The sequence below is a fragment of the Kogia breviceps genome, chromosome 12 (genome assembly GCF_026419965.1).
Source record: "Kogia breviceps isolate mKogBre1 chromosome 12, mKogBre1 haplotype 1, whole genome shotgun sequence".
Taxonomy (NCBI): Eukaryota; Metazoa; Chordata; class Mammalia; order Artiodactyla; family Physeteridae; genus Kogia; species Kogia breviceps.
Genome location: NC_081321.1, coordinates 96,688,352 through 96,708,267, shown reverse-complemented (window position 1 = coordinate 96,708,267; position 19,916 = coordinate 96,688,352). Strand labels below are relative to the sequence as shown.

General features: G+C 58.0%; 1 protein-coding gene across 2 annotated transcripts in view; it reads left to right on the top strand.

Annotated features, from left to right (window-relative positions):
• The first annotated feature begins 1,931 nt into the window (after positions 1-1,931).
• NFAM1 (NFAT activating protein with ITAM motif 1) overlaps positions 1,932-19,916 on the top strand; it is a 30,637-nt gene continuing 12,652 nt past the window's right edge. The window contains exons 1-2 of one of the 2 annotated variants that reach the window (XM_059080967.2): positions 1,932-2,093; positions 18,472-18,801. In XM_059080967.2, the coding sequence (XP_058936950.1) occupies positions 1,988-2,093; positions 18,472-18,801 (436 nt within the window). In that variant the 5' untranslated portion in view covers positions 1,932-1,987. Of the gene's footprint in view, positions 2,094-16,448; positions 16,628-18,471; positions 18,802-19,916 lie in introns of those variants that run through there. The other variant, XM_067008337.1, reaches the window with a different exon arrangement.

Genomic DNA, 19,916 nt, shown 5'->3' with positions numbered 1-19,916 from the left:
CTCGATGTTAGGCGCCCACCTTCAGAGCAAGCCTGGGAGGGAGGCCCTTTACCCCCGTCTCATGCTCATTCATCCATCATTCATGCACCAGTATTTATCGAGCACATACTAGGTGCCGGCACTGTGCTAGGCTCAGGGGGGGTCAGAGGTAAAGAAGACAAGCAGGAGGCCCCAGGCAGGCAAGAGGCCGTGGGCTGGACTTGGGCTCAGAGGTGGCAAAGCTCCTGGGGCTCCGAGCGTGCAGATCTGGAGGTGGGCTGCGCCGTTAGGGGGCCCAGGTCCTTGTGTTGGTGGCCGGGGGAAGGTAGAGCAGCCCCGGAGTGGACAGGCGGGTGTGGAGGCAGAGCCAGGGTCCGTGTTCCGAGGCTGCCTGGCGCTCGGCTGCCTCCCGATGCCGAGTCACAAAGAGACCCCAGAGGCACAGACTGATGCCTTTACAGGGCTCCCTCCGTGCGTGGAGGCATTAACATGACGTCTATCACCATGGCATCGAGGTGCTTAGACAACCTGCTCCCCCCAGGAGCTCGGAAACAGCGTGAAGCAGATTATCTGTGTCTCACTGTGACACATGCTATCATGTATCACTGTGATGGATCAACAGTCAATACCACTGGGGTCCCCGCCGCCCCCCAGCCAGTAGGAAATGTCTTGTGTTCATACGTCTTCCTCACCTGGTGGGCGGGCCCTGCCGCTTGCCATCCTCCTGGCACTCCTGGAGTTGGTGGGAAACGGCTTCTGGTTTTCATTGTTTGTGTGCTAAGTGGCTGAGGGGAAAGCACTCAGCCGAGGGGCGGAAACTGGACCCCGTCCTGCCGTCCCTGGGGGCTGCGTCAGGGGTGGGGAGAGAGGTTCCGGCTTCACACAGCTGGGCACTGAATGCCGGCCCCAGGTACCCACCCTGATCTCGGCAAGCTGCTTTGCCTCTCGGGGGCGTAGTTTGTCAAATTGGGATAAAAACCTTTATCTTGAGGGTTAATGGGCACTAACTGGGAAAGGAGGGGAAGCGCTCAGCTTGTGCTGAAATGCATCACCTTCCACTGAGCCCGCCTCCCTCCCGTGCCAGCGGGCTCCTCACCACCGCCCCAGACCCCTTCCCCCTGCCGCTCCCCCACATTCGGCTCTGCCCGCTGCTGGGCTCCAGAAGGCCAGGCCGAGCGGCTCCCAGTCTGCGGGGAAAAGGGGCCCAGGCGGCAAAGAATTACCTGTGCTGGTGCCCGTGGAGGGGAGGGCAGGGGCTGTTCTTCTGGCTGGATGGGGAAGAAATTCACGTGTCTCCTGGTGGAGAAGGGGTGGCTCAAGTTTAGGGAAGCTGCAGGGAGGGAAGACATCGCATGTGAGGTCTGTCAGAGGGGAGGCGTTGGCTGGGCCTCTGCGGGGGACCCAGGGTGGCCTTCGCTGGGCTACTGACGGGCTCTTTGGCCCCGCGGAAGGCTGGGAACTTGTGGCTCCTGCCCTCCCCCTGACGGCGGGCCCACTCCCACCCCCAAAACCCTGCTCTTGGAGAAGCACCTTAATCCAACGGGCTCCTGGGCTATTGCCGAGGGGAACTTTCTGCGAACGGGGTTGGTTTTTTGTTTCAAAGAGTTTCAGGCGTGAACCAGCCCCGGAAATCCCGTGGGAATCCTGTGCGCGCCTCTGCCACCAGTGTCTTCTGGACAGGCCACCATCTGCAAAGGGGCTGGGGGTGGGAGAAGCCCACCACCCCAGGGGGACTGGGAGGCCTAGCCCCTCCCAGCTCTCCTCCTGGACCAGGGTGAGTCTCAGACCCTCACCTGGAGGCCGGCCACCTGGCCTGGGGCCGTTCCCACTACTTGAGTGGAAATCCTGGGGTTCTCGAGAGGACAAGGGGGCCAGCTGAGGCCTTGAGGAAGCGGAAGGGCGGCCAGGGAGGAGCTTGTTGGCTACGCAAAGGGGAACTGTGGTTGCCAGCAGGCTGTCCCCTCCTGTGAGCTAAAGAGGAAGGAGGGACACTGACCCGGAGGCCCCGATGGAGAGCTGGCCTCCTTGGTGGAGGGCCCCGCCGGGCTCCATCCCAGCCCCCCGGCTCCTGGGCTTGTCCCTGCTCCCCTGGACCCTGCAGCTCACAGGCACAGGTACGCCCTCCTCCTCCTCCTCCCGCGCTCCTCTCGGGCTCCTGTTGCCCCGCGGTTAATTCCCGGCACCGTCTCTGGGGATTTGCTGGTTGCGTTTGAACATTGCAGACTTCACGGGGGAAGCCTTCAGGGACCAGGAGACGTTTAGCTAAGGCCCGGCCAAGGTGGCTTTTGAAGAGGCGGGGCCAGCGTCCCCCACCCTGGCTGCCGCCTCCCTCCCAGCACAGCCTGACCTCCTGGCCCTTCAGAGAGGTGGGTGGGCGTTGCTGCGGCCTGGGGGCATCCGGTTGGGTGCGGGATCCCTGGGGAGGGACAGCTCACTCCCAAGGCAGCTCCCAGTGGAGCCACTGCAGGGAACCTGCCCAGGTGTGGCCCCTCTCAGCCGGGGGAGGTGGGAGCGCAGCGCCTGGGGCACAGAATCGCCACTGTTGCCGTACCTCCCACTTCCTGAAACACAACCAGAGGCCACCTCATTACTCTCGGGGGCTGACACTGTGTGCCCCTTTCCCGGTCCCAGGTTCCCTCAGAAGCTGGATCCAAGCCAGGCCCTGGGACGAGTGGCTCTGGGGCGAGTTCATCCAGGCCAGGGAAGTCCCAGGAGGGTCCCCGGCCAGGGCCGCCCACCCCGGGCTCCCTGAGGCTCAGCCTCACCTGGGCGGGGCCGACCTTCCTGTAGCCCCAGGATTCCTCACACCCCGCTGTGCAGGCTGGGGGCTTTCCTTCCCATTCTCCTTGACTTTGATGAGCCTTCCAGGAGCTTCTCCCCACCCTTTGGCTTCGCCCTCTGCCTTAAACAATAACAGCTATTCTTATTATCACGAGATAGACTCTTTGAGCGCATAAGCTGGGCTTCACCCGCGTACTCAGGCCCCCTCGAGGCTCCCTTGGGGTGCTGACCCCACTGGCACCATTTAGGAACTGGGAAATTGAGGCCCAGGGAGGCCATGTAGCTTGCCCACGGCCTGGAGGGTAAGTAGAGGCCAGGGTCAGCCCCGAGCCAGGACCCTTGACAGTGGGCTCTGGGGGGTCCTCTTACCTTTGTTTGTAAAGAACATTCTTCACAGAAAAATCTACCCCCCCCCCTGGGGAGGCGTCAAGGTGCGGCCCCCTGCGAGGTCCCCTCCTTTCATCTGGGCACCTCACCCCCCCCCCCCACTCACCCACCCAGGGACGGATGCAAAGGTGCCCTGAGGAAAGGTGGCTTGTTGGTGACAATGTGTTGGAACTCCTACTTTTGCATTAACTTAATTTCCCCCCAATTCCCATCATTTCTCTGTGTGGTCCCTCCTCCCCAGAAGGGACCTGGCACATCCTAGTACCTGAGTGGAAGGGACTTTTCGGGTGCTGCTGTGAAAAGCATTTTTGTAACTCTCTTGACTGAAAAGAAACAACAGATTTTTTTTTCCCCCAGTATTGCAGCAAACATTATACAAAAGAGAAACTCTGCTCTTTCGCAAGAGGTGGAAACACCTTGTGGTCTCCTAGAAACTCTCCTAGTTTGGGGCAGCGCCTTGCAGCCTGCGGGATCTGGGACCTTAGTTCCTCGACCAGGGACCAAACCCGGGTCCCCCGCACTGGGAGCGTGGAGTCTTAACCACTGGACCACCAGGGAAGTCCCTTCTCGAACCTCTTGGAGCAGCAGACAGCACCCCATTATTCCTGGTCCTTCCCCTGTGGGCGCCTGGCTCTGTCTCTCTGCTGTGCCACACCCCTTCCCCACCCTCTTGTCTCTGAGGGTTTGGCGGAGGGAACCCTACCTCTCCCACGCCCCCCAAACCTCCCCTGACCTCACCCACCAGCCTGGTGCAAACAGCTCCACCGACTGCCAGCACCAAGACCCAGCCTGCGGCCTCAACTGTGTCCGCCGGGGGGCCTTGCGGAGCATTGTTCTTGAAGCTTTGGCTCAGTGCACCGTTTCCCTGAACCGCCTGATGCAGCATTGAGTGCAGGTCAGGGGCGTTCAGCCTGAGTTTGGGTCTGAGCTCTGCAACTCATCCTGGGCCCCTGGGCAGGTTCTTAATGTTTCTGGGCCTCGATGGCCTCATCTGTCAAGTGGGTGCGACAGTGGTGCTTGCTGGTGGCATATCCCCAGACTGAGGTGAGGGCATGTGGTTAGGGCTCAGGGAATGTCAGCCACCTGCCAGCCTAGAGGAGCCAATCGAAATGCAAGAGTCAGTTGGCTGGCTCTACATCTTGGGGAGCCCACGGGTTCCTTGGGGTCACTTCGACTTTTCCAGGGGTCTCCAGCACACCCTCGGATGGCATCTCAGGACCTCTGTTGCTCCCAAACCTCCTCCTCCTGCTCCCCTCTGGTCTCTTGAGCCCTCGGCAAATTCTACTTTTCTCAAAGGGTTTAGCAGCCACCTCTGGTCTCGTGGGCACCTGCTCTCCTCAGAGGTGAATCATCTGAGTCTGAGGCTCAGCTTTCCTGGGAGCAGCTGCACACCTGCTCTAGCCCTCTTTCCACCAAGCGTCAAGTCACCTCCAAGGGCTCTGAGGCCAGACAGACCATGTTCAAGTCCTGCCTTCTTATATTGACTGCTGTGTGACCTCAGGCAAGTTACTTAACCTTTCTGAGCCTCGGTGTCCTCAAAAAAGTCAGTCCTCTTTCTCTCCCTGGCCTTTCCAGAGCTCTGGGCTGTATTTATTTCTCAAATAGTCATTGAAGAGGACCAGTTCTAGGCACCGGGGGGACCTGGTGGTGAACAAGCCACAGCCCCCACCCCAAGCCCAGTGGAGTCCGTGAGACTCACCCGCAGGACAAGACCCAAGGCCAGAGTCCCGATGCAGGCTTGCCTCCCCTCCCCCGTTTGCTCTGGGCTCAGGGTCACTGCTCCCTTTGTTGTGCACAAGATGCTCAGGAGCCAACTACCTCCCTTCCCGCAGCTCTGGGCCTCTGTCAGGACTGGCCTCTGCTTTTCATCTTCGTCTAATCCCAATAAAGAGCTTTCAAGGCGGGTGGACCAGAAGCACCTCTCTGCTGGAGGTGGGGCTGGGGGCGTGTTGGAAGGGGAGACGGGGAGGAGACAGAGCAGGTGGGTGGGTGGCAGGCACAGCACGAATAAAGGCTGGGAGGCCAGAAGGCAGAGGCAGGGCGAGGGAATGGTGAGAGGTTCAGTTTGACTGGGGAGGAGGGTCTCTTAGCAGAGCTGTGGGATACAACTCCCACCGAGATATGATTCCAGGTGGATTATAAATGCTCGTCAGGTAGGGGTTCAGATGCATTCCAGTTGGTCCTATTGTCATTGCTTTCTTTTTGAAAATTGTGAAATAGCATACACACACAGAAAAGTACAATAAATATTATAAAACAAAAGCCTGTGTGTCTACCACCCAGGTCAAGAAAGAGAACATTCTAGTGCCCCAAAGCCTCTGGACACCCCCAGACAACCCCTCTCCCCTCAGAGGCACCACGATCCTGAATTTGGGTCAATCGTTTCCTGGCATTTCTTTATACTTTTATCCTTTAGTTTGCGTCCCTAAGTAATATAGATTAGTCTGGCTTGTTTTTGAACTTTGTATAATCAGAATGATACCGTGGGTGTTCTTTGAGACCTGCATCTTTCACTCAACATTAGGTTTTTTTGTTTTGTTTTTTAAAATAATTTTATTTATTTATGTTAATTAATTAATTAATTTGGCTGCTCCAGGTCTTAGTCGCGACACGTGGATCTTCATTGCGGCGTGTGGGATCTCTAGTTGTGGCATGCGGACTTCCTAGTTGCGGCATGCATGCAGGATCTACTTCCCTGACCAGGGATCGAACCTGGGCCTGCTGCATTGGGAGCGTGGAGGCTTAGCCACTGGACCACCAGTGAAGTCCCTCAACATTATGTTTTTTAAGATACATCCAGGGCTTCCCTGGTGGTGAAGTGGTTGAGAGTCTGCCTGCTAATGCAGGGGACACGGGTTCGAGCCCTGGTCCGGGAGGATCCCGCATGCCGCGGAGCAGCTGGGCCCGTGAGCCACAACTACTGAGCCTGCACGTCCGGAGCCTGTGCTCCGCGACGGGAGAGGCCACGATAGTGACAGGCCCGCGCACCGCGATGAAAATTGGCCCCCGCTTGCCACAACTAGGGAACGCCCTCGCACAGAAACCAAGACGCAACACAGCAAAAATAAATAAATTAACTAATAAACTGCTACCCCCAACATCTTCTTATAAAAAAAAAAGATATATCCAGTTGACGGTCTATGCCGTTTTATGAATCCTATGCCATTATATCATGAAAAATAATACAGACCCAGAAAAGTACAATACATATTAAATAAATAGTCCTGTGTGTCTACCACCCAGCTCAAGAAAGAGAGCATTCTAGTGTCCCAAAGCCCCTGTACCCCTCAACCCGCACAAGATACCCCCCTCTCTTGAGCATCTTTGGATTTTAGCATCCATGATGGGTCCTGGCACCAATCCCCCCTGGATACCGAATGGTGACGGTATCCCCTTTTCCGTGTCCATAAGTAAAGTTTTACTGGAACAGAGCCATGCGTAGCCACTCACGGCTCATCTACGGCTGCCTTTGCCCCACGGCGGCAGAGTTGAGTAGCTGCAATAGAGACCATATGGCTCGCAAAGTGTAAAGTATTCAGTACCTGGCCCTTGACAGAACATGTTTGTCAACCCCTGCTGTGGAGCGGCCCATGGCGTGAATGTACTGCCATCTATGTAGTTATGATTGACGTCCCAGGTGTTCCCGTCTGCGGCTGTGACTCCTCATGTGTGGTCTCCAGGCACACGTGCGTTCGGTGCCTCCAGGGGGTATATTCCCATTAAGGCTGCTTCTCTCTGCGCCGTCGGCCTCCCCATATGGGCTGTGAGCTTTGAGAGGGCAGAACACGCGTGGACTTACTTGGCTTCGAATCCTTCACTCCCAGCGTGGCGCCTGGCACCCAGAGGATGCCCAGCAAATGCTAACGGTATCAGGGTGAACCCAACTCGCAGCCGGACAAACCCCGGAGTTCCGAGCAGGGTGGAGGTGTGATGCCACCAGGAGAGGAGTGACGAGACCCTCCTGACTCGTGAATGAGGGAGAGGGTGTCGGGGTGCTGGGTAAACGTAAGCCGGGAAACAGGCTTTGACCCTCCACCTGACTGCTTGCCTGTCAAGGATCTAGGGGGGGCCCCACGGTAGTGGGAGTGCGGGTGTCAGGCACTGGGGTGGGGGCCAAAGGCAGAGGAAGGGGAGGGGGCGATTGCAATGAGCCTGGAGAGGTGGAGGGAGAGGCAGTAGGTGTGATATTGGCACAGGTGGGGCACCTACCTGGCTTCCTGGCAGAGGACAGTGTGACCTACCTGGGTTTGAGTCCTGGAAGACTGTGGCCAAGTCACCTGGCCACCCTGTGCTCCTACTTCCCTATCGTGGCACTCAGTACCCTCCTGTGCGGGCCTCTTGCCAGTGGCAAGAGGAGGGCACATCCAGGACCACCGATGGCCCCAGGGCTGGCACCTGGGACCCACCAGGGAGGGTTCGTGGGTCTCCATCGTGGGGACAGGCTGCCTCGAGGGGGCAGCGGACCTGGTGAGCGTCTGCTCCGCCGTCAACACACACAGCCACCCCAAGACTGCGTGGGCTGTGGTGGAGACAGGGTGGGGCCAGAGCTGGCGCCCTCTTGAGGCTCTGGGCCTGGTCTCTGCCTGCTGCTCGTGGGCAGGCTGTGGGGCAGGGGTGGGGGCGGGAAGGAGGCGCCAAGTGGGTGCAACCCAAGCTCAAGTGCAGGTTTGGCCTCCTCCCGTCAGGCAGCCCATCCTCAGACAGTCGGGAGAGGCACCTGCTACAGCGTTGGTCACAGGGTCCAAGGGTACGTTTCCAAAGGCGAGTTCATACCTGGCAACACATACCAAAATTTAAAGCATGCATACCCTTTAAATCAGAACCTCCCCTTCTCAGACCTGTCCCATGGGGCTAGGGACCCAAGAGAGAGTGTGTATATATAAGGATGATCACCCCTGGGTCCGTGGAGCACAGCTGCAGACAGCCTCATTGCCATCAGCTGGTTCTTGCTGCAGAGAATTTCGATAGAACCCTCCCCCTCCCCCCTCCCCCCCCCCACCTGCCCTGGGCTACCCTTTCCTCCCAGGTTCCTGCCCCCCTTTCCCACACCCCACTTTGAGCCACGCTGATGACCGTCTGCCCCTGAGCTTTCACTCCTGCTTCTCCCTTGGCCTGGAAGGTGTCCTCTCACTTGCCTACCTGGTGACTCCAACCTGTTGGTCAAGGTCAAACTCTGGTGCTTTCTTACTTTCTCTGTGGGGCCCTTTCTGGTCGACTCTCCCAGTCCCTGACAAACCAGCCTTCCTCCCCAAGGTGTCCACCTGTGGCTCTGAATGTGCAGGAGCTCAGAGGTGTGGAGCATGACTGAGCTTACCTGGGGCAGGTGAGGGTACAGACAGCCAAGGAACAAGTACCCAATCTTAGGAGGTGTCTGTGTAAGAAAGAGAGAAGGGGAAGGCTGGAGAGGAAGGCATCTATGGGGCCAGGGTCAAGGCCAGAAAGAATGGGAGCCACAGCTTAGCCGCCAGGGTCTTTGCTGACCTCCTGGGTGGAAAGCATCAGATGTTGGGAGGGGAGGGGATGGGATAAGAGGGAAGGACCAGGATGGCAGACTGGAGAATGCCGAAGGGGTGGGAGAGGAAGATGGAGGGCAGTTGAGTGATTTTGTGCCCGGAGGGTATAGGATCTTTGGGGAGGGGGAGATTTAAGAGAAGTCGGGATAAAAGTGTGATCTGGCGGAGGCATCCGCAGGAAGGAGTCAGTGTGTTTTCAGCCAGAAGCATTTATATTTTGAAAGGAAGCTGGAGGTGGGGGCGCCGAATCCCACAGAAGGAGTCACTGATGCGAGGGTTTTAGGCGGCTGAGGAAGGCTGTTTGGCGCTCTCTAGTATTTCTCTTGTCGTTTCCCTGTAACATCAAGTGTGATCGTGTCACTTCCCAATTCTGAGGCCCGCAGAGGCTCCCCAGGTTTCCAGGTCAACAGTCAACCCCCCACCTCACCCCGGCCCCCACTCAAACCCTTTCTTTCAACTCCACCATGGCTCTGGAGTCCCCTAACTCCTTGGTCTGTTTCAAGCCTTGTAGAAGCTTCACCCAGGAGCTTTCCTGCGCTTAAACCCCCTCGCGTGCGCCCTCCCCTCTAAACCTGGCTGCCTCCGACGACTCTTCCTCCAAAGATCCTCCAAAGCTCAGCTCGGGTAAAAAAGATGGGAAAGAAAGACCAAAATGCTCACAGCTGTGATGTCACGCGGGCAGAACCGCACACAAGCTTGAGGTCCTTCTTGATCCTTCGCTGTGGTTTCTAGAATTTATACAGCGAGCGTGTTGTGCTTTTATAATGCGGGGGGTGGGGGGAGGGGGGCGTGCCCTAAAGGGTTATAATTTAAAAACCAAAGTGCCAGCTCCAAGGGTCGCCTCTCCGGGAAGCCCGTGCCCCTTCTGTCTGGGCTGGGTCTCCTCCACTGGGTTTCTGCCATCCCTGAGACTCCCCTTTATCTCACCATTTTCAGCTTCATCAGGCAGGTCCCTTCCCTGTGGCAGTGGGACTTTGGGGGGGGACACACGTTCCTTGCTGACGGGTGCGTCCTGGTGGCGTCTATCCCCCTTGCTCCCTTTCTCCCCTTTCGGAGACAAAAGAGCAGAACCTCACTCCACCCGTTGGCTCTATCATACTTCCACCCCATCCTGACCCCCTACTTTAAGGGGTTGTGAAGGGAGAAACAGAGTCCCCAGGCCACAGCCTCAAACGAGCTCCAGAGTTTGAGCGACTTGCCTTTCAAAACAGGCCAAAAGGGAGGTGACTGCTATAAAAATACCAGTTAACACCGGGGAAGCTTGTACATTTCTGGGACTAAACATTTGACATTCTGCACTTGGCTTGCGTCCCCGTGTGGTCACCGTGCACCCAGGGTCCAGAGTCTGGAGGCGGGAGAACAGCACGCAGGCAGGCGTGGAAATGCCCTCCCCGCGCCCCCCACCCCCCGGCACGCCACATCCGTGAGCATCTTTGTCATTCGGAGGTGTTGAAAGATGTGACAGCCAGTCTGATGGCAGTGTTCCGAGGGCATCAGCGCTAAAAGCTCCAGGATACACACGCTCTGTTCAAAGATTGCCTTCCAACGCCTGCTCGGTGCTTCTCCCTAATCAGCTGCTTGGCCACGCACCGTCATGTTTGATGCATGAGTCCTGAAGGACTCACCTGTTTTTCTGTGGCATCCTGGGATTCGTGCTCAGGCAAATGGCCAGAGCTCTGTGATAAAACCAGCAGCCCCGCATCTGTGTCTTCCTAGCAGCCCATCAGAAGGGCCTTGAAAAAAAGGCACGGCTCTGAGAGATGCCAGAATTAAATTGGAGGGCAAAACTCCATGCCTAAAATAAAGACCGTGGGAACTGCTTTCTTCTGTAGCTGGACAAAGCGTTTTCATTTAAAATCGACCTCAGTTGGAATGGATACCTTTGATCACCACCTCTGGGCTCTCATACCCTTGGCTCGGTGCCCTGGAAAGGGATTGAGTTCCAGGCAGAGGGGGAAGGTGGGGCCAGGGCCTGGCTCTGGGGTTGGATGGCGAGAGGAACAGTGAGTGGCCCAGGGCAGCTGGAGAGACCGGGGAGGGAGGGGCGTGCAGGGGAGGCTGCCAGATTCTAGGGGTGAGAGGATGTCAGTGCCACGGTGAGGGAGGGACTCCGGCTGGCCCCGCCACAGCACCAGTCTGTACAGGGCTCATGGGGCCACTGGTTTCTGCTCTGGGAGCCACAGGCTCTCTTGAGCTGGGCAACGGTATAGGGTCCCCCTAATGCTGCAGGGCTGGTCACCATCCTCAGACCCCCTTCGGGCCGTCAGATGTGTTTCCCTATTAGATGACCCAAATTGAGGGGAAAGGCCTCTCAATTTTTGTCTCCCTTTAAAAGAGGGCAGTTCTTTCATTTGAAAAGTTTTTTCTTTTGCTTGCTTTGAGATTTTCACACTGTAGCCCAGAATAGTGGATAAGAACGTGGGGGTTATCTGCTCAAAGAGACACAGCTTAAAATCCCATTTCCTCCACTAGTAACCGCTGTGCCGACTGGGCCCACCTCCTCCCTTCTCTGAGCCTCAGTTTTCTCATCTGCAAAAGGGAACACGCCCGGTGGAGTTAGTCCTTATCCTCGGAGGCTTGACGGCAAAGGCTGAGGGTCTGTGCTCTGCGGGCAGGGGCCGTGCCCCCAGGAGTGGCTCAGGGAGGAGGTGAGCAAGTCCTGCAGACTGAGAGGGTGACTCCACAGCCTGGGGAGAGGGGGGGAGCAGCTGGAATAGTGTGGGCAAAGGCTCAAGAGCCTGGTAGACTTGGCGTCTGTCGGGGAGCGGGTGAGTGAGGACCGAGGGCAGCTGAGTGCGGCTGCACAGGGCCCGAGGGAATGAACGGGATCCGCCGGGACAAGGACTTAAAAGAAATTTCTTTAACAGTGGCCCAAAGTTAAGGGATGCGCGTTATAGCGTGACCCTGTCCGAATCCAGTTGTAGGAATATGACAAACCAGAAGGTCACAAACAGCGTCCTTACTACAAAAGAGATGCTCCATGTTCTACTTTTTTTTTTTTTTTTTTTTTTTTTTGCGGTACGCGGGCCTCTCACTGCTGCGGCCTCTCCCGCTGCGGAGCACAGGCTCCGGACGCGCAGGCTCAGCGGCCACGGCTCACGGGCCCAGCCGCTCCGCGGCACGTGGGATCTTCCCGGACCGGAGCACGAATCCGCGTCCCCTGCATCGGCAGGCGGACTCTCAACCACTGCGCCACCAGGGAAGCCCTATTTTTTAAAATTACATGTCTTGACCCTGTAAATTGGTTTCAGACTCCTTCCTGGGCCTCCTCTGGTGGGGTGTCCAGGCAGGGCCAGGCAGGGCAGGAGCAGGATGGCTGGTGGATCCCCCTCGAGGGCAATGCCCAGCAAGCCTGGCTGGGGAGAAGAGAAGGATAGATGCTGGAGCTGTCAAGGTGGAAGAGGAGGCTGCTGTGCTGGGGATGGAGAGGTCTGATGGTGTGGGCACCCCTCCCACACCCAGTCAAGTTCCTTGATTACAGATCCCTCCACCAGAGACTCGGCATGGAGTCCCTGGGCTGGAGTGGGGAGTGAGGCATCAACTGCCAGCCAGCTCTCAAACCCACAGTTCAAGCGCCCACAGATTCAAAAGAAGAACCGGAAAAGGGAGGAATCAGGCACCAGCGGGTGGTAGATAAAGTCTCTCCCAACAGGGGTCACAGATTAGCAGGCAGGATGGGGGAAGGAGGCTGCTGGGAGGGAGGGCTCTCCCGGCTCAGAGCCCCTGGACACACACTGCTCACCCGGGCAGGCGAGCCTCGAGGGCCAGGCCCAGGGTCCACGCCCCACGGCGTCGCCTACCCCCTGGTGTCCGGCCCAGCACAGGGCCTGAGGTGTTACACAGGCTTGGGGCAGGAGGCAGGGAGTCCTTGGGGGTCTTGTCAGGCCCGGACGCCACCCTGTGCTGCAGTGCCCTGTGCTGTGGGCTTCTCATTTACATGGGCAGAAGAGTCAGGCTGGCATTTGCCTTTCCATGTTCACAGTGAGGGCTTAGGAGCGGTCTGGCTTCCCTGCCTCCTTGTCACCGGGGAAAGGCAGCCTGACCCTGTGGCAAGCACGCCGTGTCCTTGGACCCATTTGTTCTCATGACAACCCTGAAAGTTTGGCACTGTTTTTCTCCCCTTGTTGCAGGGAAGATACCGAGGTTCAGAGAAGTCAAGTCACTTGCCTAAGGTTGCACAGTTTTTTTTTGTTTTTTTTTTTTGCGTTACGCGGGCCTCTCACCGTTGTGGCCTCTCCCGTTGCGGAGCACAGGCTCCGGACGCGCAGGCTCAGCGGCCATGGGTCACGGATCCAGCCGCTCCGCGGCATGTGGGATCTTCCCAGACCGGGGCACGAACCCGTGTCCCCTGCATCGGCAGGCGGATTCTCAACCACTGCGCCACCAGGGAAGCCCAGGTTGCACAGTTTTTAATGGCAGAGCCAGGATCCAAACCCAGGCCTGCTACCTCTGGAAACTGGTCTTCTCCCAGGCACCCCTCCCCTGCCCCCCAACCCTCCCCGCGCCGTTTCTGTTCAGGCTGCAGGCTTCTTAGCAGTCCCTGGAGCTGCCAGTAAGTGAGTGGTAGAGGATGTACCATCCCTGAAAACACCATCTCCTGCAAAGTAGGAGTGGGCAGGGCTTGGGGGGTAGCCGTGCTGCCCAGTGCAAGCTTCTGGGTGCTTACAGCTATGTGGGGCTGGGGTGGTGGCCCTGGGGAGTGGAGCCCTCCCAGACGCCCTGCTGCAACTCTTTCCCAATCCTTCTCTGGCTGACCCTGCTCCCAGCCTCCTCCCACTTGCCGTGGACCTCACCCAACGGGGCTGCACCCCCTCCCGGGTCCTGTACCACCCACACTGACACAGGCTCACAGTTCTCCCATCCAGAAAAACTCCCCCTGGACTCGACCTTCAAATGCTCCCTGCGCCGCCCGCCTGCTCTTTTCCTTTCAGACCTGCATGGGGAAGAGCAACCACCTCCAGCCCCTTCTCCCTTCGGCCACCAATCCGTCCCTCCTGCAGAAAACACGCCAGGCTCCTTGAAGTGCTTTCCTCCTGGTGCCCGTCCGGGCCTAGGCTGCGCCGGGATACACAGGATTATCCAAAAGCAACTTTGTGACGCTCCTGCAGCCCAGATCTCTTGGTGTGCGGAGATTCCTCCGCGCCTGGAGCTGCTCCAGCCATTCTGAGCACGGCAGAGACCTGAGGTCATTTACCGTCGCAAATGAGTTCTTCAAGTCTCCAAACCCGAGTCACAGCCCAGATTCAGAACTGATTGCCACTGAACTCATTCCTGGTGCCATGGGGTAAGAGTAAGGGGTGAGGGCCCTCTTCCCTCTTTTCTCCGCTCAGACCCCCTCTTCGAGCGTCCCCACGTGTCAAGCGGGTGGAGCGGGAAGGGGCGAGAAGCCCCGCCCATCAGGTACTGCGGACACGGGGCCTGTCTCTGGGTGCTTGCAGGCTGTGGAGTGGACTCTCTCGGGCACTTCCGTGACCACTCAGGGGCCCCCAACCGGGCCCTTGTGCTTCTCCCTCCTGCCACAGCCTCAGGAATCCAAGCTCCATCCCAGTCCTCCTCCCTGGGCCGTTTGCCCCTCTTGACAGCCCATGAATCTAAGAGAGTCCCCAGGCTGGCCCACCTTGTCCCCTGGGAGACACACTCCCTTTGCTGAACTAGGGCCAAAGCGTGATGCAGCCGATACAGGGCTTGAGACAGACAGCAGCCGGTGTGCCATCCCTGTGGGGGCACTCAGGGGGCACACCTTAAGCTCTGTGATCACCCCAAGGAAGCCCCTCTGCATCGAGGGTGAGGAGCAGGCCCCCGCAGGGCAGGTTGGGTGCCCCAGTAGCTGTGTCCAAGCCCCCTCTTCACCCACACTGTCTGGTCTGTGGTTTCTATGTCATCTTGCAGCCGTGCAGCCACCTGTCAGCCTCCAACTGTGAAAAAGTATGCGTCCTACCAGGGGTCTGACAAACCCCTGTCTTTATTTATTTATTTATTTATTTATTTATTATTTTTTTTTTTTGCGGTACGTGGGCCTCTCACTGCTGTGGCCTCTCCCGTTGCGGAGCACAGGCTCCAGACGCGCAGGCTCAGCGGCCATGGCTCACGGGCCCAGCCGCTCCGCGGCACGTGGGATCCTCCCGGACCGGGGCACGAACCCACGTCCCCCTGCATCGGCAGGCGGACTCTCAACCACTGCGCCACCAGGGAAGCCCCTCCCCTCTCTTTAGCATGTGATGTCTCCTGTGCTTGTTACCACCACGAAGGCTCACAGTCTGGCACCGGTCACACTTGGCTGGGTCTGACTCCGCTGCCTGACCTGAGTGCTGGCTTTTCTTCCTTAAGCACAATCAGACAAACTTCGGTTCAAATCCCAGCTCTACCGTTTAGGGACTCTGTGGCTTTGGACATCTAAGACCTTCTGTTTTCTTTTCTGCAAAATGGGGTTGCAATCGTTGCCTCATAGGATCATCACGGTGTTTATTTTTATTTTATTGATTTATTTACTCACTCACTTACTTACTTATTGCCGCGTTGGGTCTTCGTTGATGCGCGGGGGCTTTCTCTAGTTGCGGCGAGCGGGGGCTCCTCTTCGTTGCGGTGTCCAGGCTTCTCATTGTGGTGACTCCTCTCGTTGCAGAGCACAGGCTCTAGGTGCACAGGTCTCAGTAGTTGAGGCACGTGGACTCAGTAGTTGTGGCTCGCGGGCGGCATGTGGGATCTTCCCGGACCAGGGCTCGAACCTGTGTCTCCTACATTGGCAGGAGGATTCTTAAGCCCTGAGCCACCAGGGAAGTCCTGTCACGGTGTTTAGTTGACGTGGGGTCTGTGTCACACCGAGCCAGAATACGTTTTCTATACGTTTTCTTTCTGCTCTTTCCTTGGGCCAGTTCTGGCCTGACTGTACATGTGCGTTCCTGCTTCCAGACCCCCAGGGCATCACCACCCCTTCGTCTCCTCCCTAGTCACAGTTAGTGGTTCCCTCCCCACCAGGTTTTCCACTCCAGGCTCCCTCCCATCCCTGTTAGACTGGGGACATTGCCAGGGCAGGGAGCCCCTCTGGACCTCAAACAGGGCCTGTGATCTAACTGATACTCTTAAATGTTTGTTGGAGCTGCAAACAACTGGTAGCTGAAAAGCATCTGTGGACTCAGAAATTACTCGGAACCTGTCTGTAGCACGGAGCCTTAACTGGCGGATGCTTCTTGGTGGCAGCCAATTGGAGCAGCCTGGACCCCAGAGGGGCTTCTTGGAGGCACAGGTCCAGGAGAGGAGGGGGAAGCTGGGCCGCCATGGTCCAGGCCCTGGGGTGCTGACACCCAGTAAAAAGAAGGGGCGCTGGAAGCAGTTAGCTACATCATCAGGTCAGAGCCCAATCGCCTTTGCTGCAAGAGCAGGCCTCCTGTCCTCCTCCTTGTTTTTGGCCTGGTCTCTCCTGATTGGCTGACCTCACTGGTCCATAGAGATGGCCTCATCCCTTCACTTTTTGGAGACAGCAGTTTCACCCCAGGTCTGAGGTTCTCTCTGTGGGAGACCTGAGCCAAGACCATACATTTCCACAATCCTGTCCCTCTGACCTTAAAATAACACATCCCAGAAGAATACAGAACAATGGTCATCTATTTTTATAGATTTCCCCAGAAATGTAAAAGATTGGCTTAATTGCACTAGCAGATTCCTTCATTTTCTAGAAAGATACCTCCAATGGGGATAATTTTTTAAGACAGTTGGATGAATGTCTTCCTGCCAGGACAAACAGGAAGGTGGCCTCGCCGTGCTGACAGCATGTCCAGCCTCCCCGGGCCTGGAGTGGCCTCTTAGATACGAGAGAGGAGGGGTAGGAGGCCCTGGGGGAGGGGGAGAGGCCTCGGCGTAGCCACTTTCCCGGGGGTTTTGGATGGGTTCCGACCTGCCGGCCCTCTTGAGGAAACGCCAGCCCGTTGCCGGCACTTTGCAGGGTCACCACGAGAACCCGACGAGAGGAGGTACGTGAGAGCCGGCAAGTGGTTCCTGAGCTGAGTGTGGGGGACTAACTGGGAGGTGGCCAGGTGAGGAGGTGGCGGTCCCAGGCAGAGGGGACAGCAGAGGTGGCTGCAGAAGGGGGCGGCGGCCGGTGTGCGCAGGAAGGACACAGCATGGGCTGGCGGGCACTGCTCCTCGCCTCCTGTCCTTCTCGGCCTGCCTGGGACCCTGGGGCGTCAGGCGCAACCCCCCTCCCGCCGGCTCCGCGCCCCTACCCTGCCCCTGCCACGCCTCCGACCTCAGCCGTGAATCAAGGCTCCTTGTTTTATGACAAAACGAATATATCGTTCTAGCTAAACAACAACCACTACCGGCTCAGAGATCTACAGTGCGGCGTGAAGTCCCCTCCCCCGCGCTCACCGGAGGGGCGCCCCCGGGGCTGGCTCAGTGGCGTCTCCGTGCATGAGTATCACACAGGAGAGAGTCAAGCCACTGTGACATCCAGACACGCCAGTCGACTCCCTGGAACTGGCTTGAGTTCTTGGGGGGAGGGGGTGTCTCTTTAGTTGCTCCCCGGGAAGCTCAAAATATCAGTTTGGTCCGAGCTTGGAGGGATTAACGGGTGTGGAGGGCCGTCTCCGCCCCTGTCCCCGAGTCTCCCAGGGGGCCTGGCCTCACCTCCCTGGAGGATCCGGCCCAGGTTGAGCTGAAAAGACCCAGGAAGGAACCAAAGAAGCCGGCCCGGCCTCTCGCCAGGCCCACACCGACCCCAGGTGGGAGGCCCGCACCTCACTCCCCCAACCAGATAAAGCCCGCTGGCTCCGTCCGGGTGGCTCCAGTGCATGGTCTTCTCCCACTACCAGCCTGGCCGGCATGTTCTTGGCTGCTCGATGCCGACCTCAGTTTAGAGCCGTCTGTTGTCCAGCTGCAGGAGAAGGAAGGTGCTGGGGGACAGGGCATAGTGAAGCTGGGGGTGGCTTGTGCAGCTGAAGTCCGCAGGGTGGGTGGCAGCTGCCGACCCAGCAGAGGATCTGACCAGCGCCTCAGAACCTGCGGGAGGGCGGGCCGCCCAGCCGGGCAGGCTGCTGCTTTGGGGGCTTGCAAACTGTTTTCCTAGGTGCCTCTGATGAGAGGGGGGTGGTACGTGGGGGTGGGGGGGGGACAGCTCCCAGAGAACTGCCTTCGTCGTGCTCACGGCCAAATGGCTGCATATGGAACACCTCTGCGTTGTTGGAAAACTGCTTCTGGGACGTTGCTTGTAATTGTCTGTAAAAACCTGACAAATTCTTCTCCAAGCTCAGATTCAGGGAGAGGTTTGTCTCTCCTGATTGTCGCCTGGCATGTCCCCCCCCCCACCCCGGGGCTGGGGAGAGCCCTGGGCAGACCTGCCTCCCTCTGTGTGCCTGTCTATGCCAGGAAGTGCTTCTTCCTGCCCGGCAGGGTTTCGTTGTTTTGTTTCCTGCCTCTTTCCTCTTTACTTCTCCTCCTTCACCAGCTCCGGGTTGTCTCAGACCTGTGCTTTTATCCGACGTGGCTTCTTGACCTTTGGGAGGGAGAGTGCTTGGAAGCTTGGGGTCTGGGGTCTTCCAACCCGGGGTCGGGGGATGGCAGCTCCACTCCATACCTGCAGAGAAACCGAAAGCTAGCGGCTTGACCTCCCTGACCCCAGACTCTTCCTCGCTGTAAAATGGAGCCCTTACACACTTGTGCCTTGGGCGTGTCGGGAAGTATAGAGCCACAGCGTGTAAAGCGCTTGGACACCACCTGACCTGCACACACTGCGGGTGTGGGGCGTGAATGTGGGCCACGGTCCTCAAGGGGAAGCAGGGGATTGAAGCAACCGCTCTCTCCTTTTCCTCCCCTGCAGGAGGGCAGTCAGTGACCCACACCGGCCTCCCCATTGTCGTCTCTCTGGCCAACAAGGGCGTTCCCTTCAGCTGCAGGATTACCTACCCGTACACCCCCAAGTTCAAGGACTTCACCGTCAGCTACTTTCATGTGGACCTCCAGGGCCAGAGGAGCTCTGAGGAGAAGACCAGCTGCAAACCTGGTCCAGGCACAGAGAACCAGACCCACACCATAGAGTGTCAGATCACCCCCAAGCTGCCTGACTCGTCTGCCACTGGCACCTACTACTGCTCCGTCCACTGGCCGGACTCCAGGGTTATAGGCAACGGCACCTTCATCCTGGTCAGAGGTGAGCTTCCTCGGCGGCCCTTCCCGGGGCGAGGGGCCCAGAGGTTTCATCCGGCAGACTTTGGGGCACGGGAGCCGAAGTGGGGAACGTCTGCCTCATTGTTCAGCTTTGGCAAAACAGAGCAGAGCAGCCTCGGGGGGGGCCCCTGGCCACACAGGTGTGCCGATATGCCCATCTTTGTGTGGCAAGGGCAGAGGCCTGGGGTGTGGATCTGGCTACCTCTGGCAGGCCCTTTTCTCAGTGTCCCTTTGGCACCCTTAGTTGGGTGAGCACAGAATGGGGCATGTGCACGTGTGTTTGTAGAGACCTGTGAGCAAAGACACGGCCCGTGTACATCTTTCTGGGGGCAGATTCCTAGTTTTCATCACATTCTCAAAAGAGGAGTGACTCCAAAAGGTTCAGAACAGCCCATTACTGAAGTCAGGGTTCTCTGAGGCATGTCTGTGACCCCCACTGGTAGAGGCCAGGGTGACAGAATCCCACGGACCTGCGTTTGGCCCCCAGTCCTGCTGCTCGCCAGGATGTCACCTTGGCCCTACTCTTCATGGCAATACCCTGCCTGTCAGAAGCTTTTCCTGAATGCAAGGGCTGGCGCCCGGTAGTAGGATGTGTTAGTTAAATAACAGACGCTCAAGTGCCTGGCATGTGGTTGGCACTCCGCAATTTTCGGCCAACCAGCTGGACAGAGGGGTGGACAGAGGCATGGGAGGAGAAAGGCGTGGATGAAAGGCTGGATGGCTCAAGGGAAAGGGCTGGGCTGGGCTTCTCACCTACCCCTGGTGCCGGCAGCACCTGCCAGGCCTTGTACAAGCCCACCGCCTTCACCCTCACCACTCCTGCCCGTATGATCACCACTTCACGTGTGGAAAGGGGGAGGCCCCAGGAGGCGAAATGACTCGCCCAGGTCCCATAAGCACCTCTCGGTGAAGCCAAGGCACCGAGGCAGGGGCACCTAAGAAGCAAAGGATGTAGTCCTTACCGCTAACGAGAATCAAGGCAGCAAACATAGAAACATAGCCAAGGCGAGTGTGGGAAGGCGGACCTCAGCAGAGGCGGGGTCTGGGGGGTCCTGGTGGGGGAGAGTTGGAAGTAGGGTTGGGGGGTGGGGTGTGTCT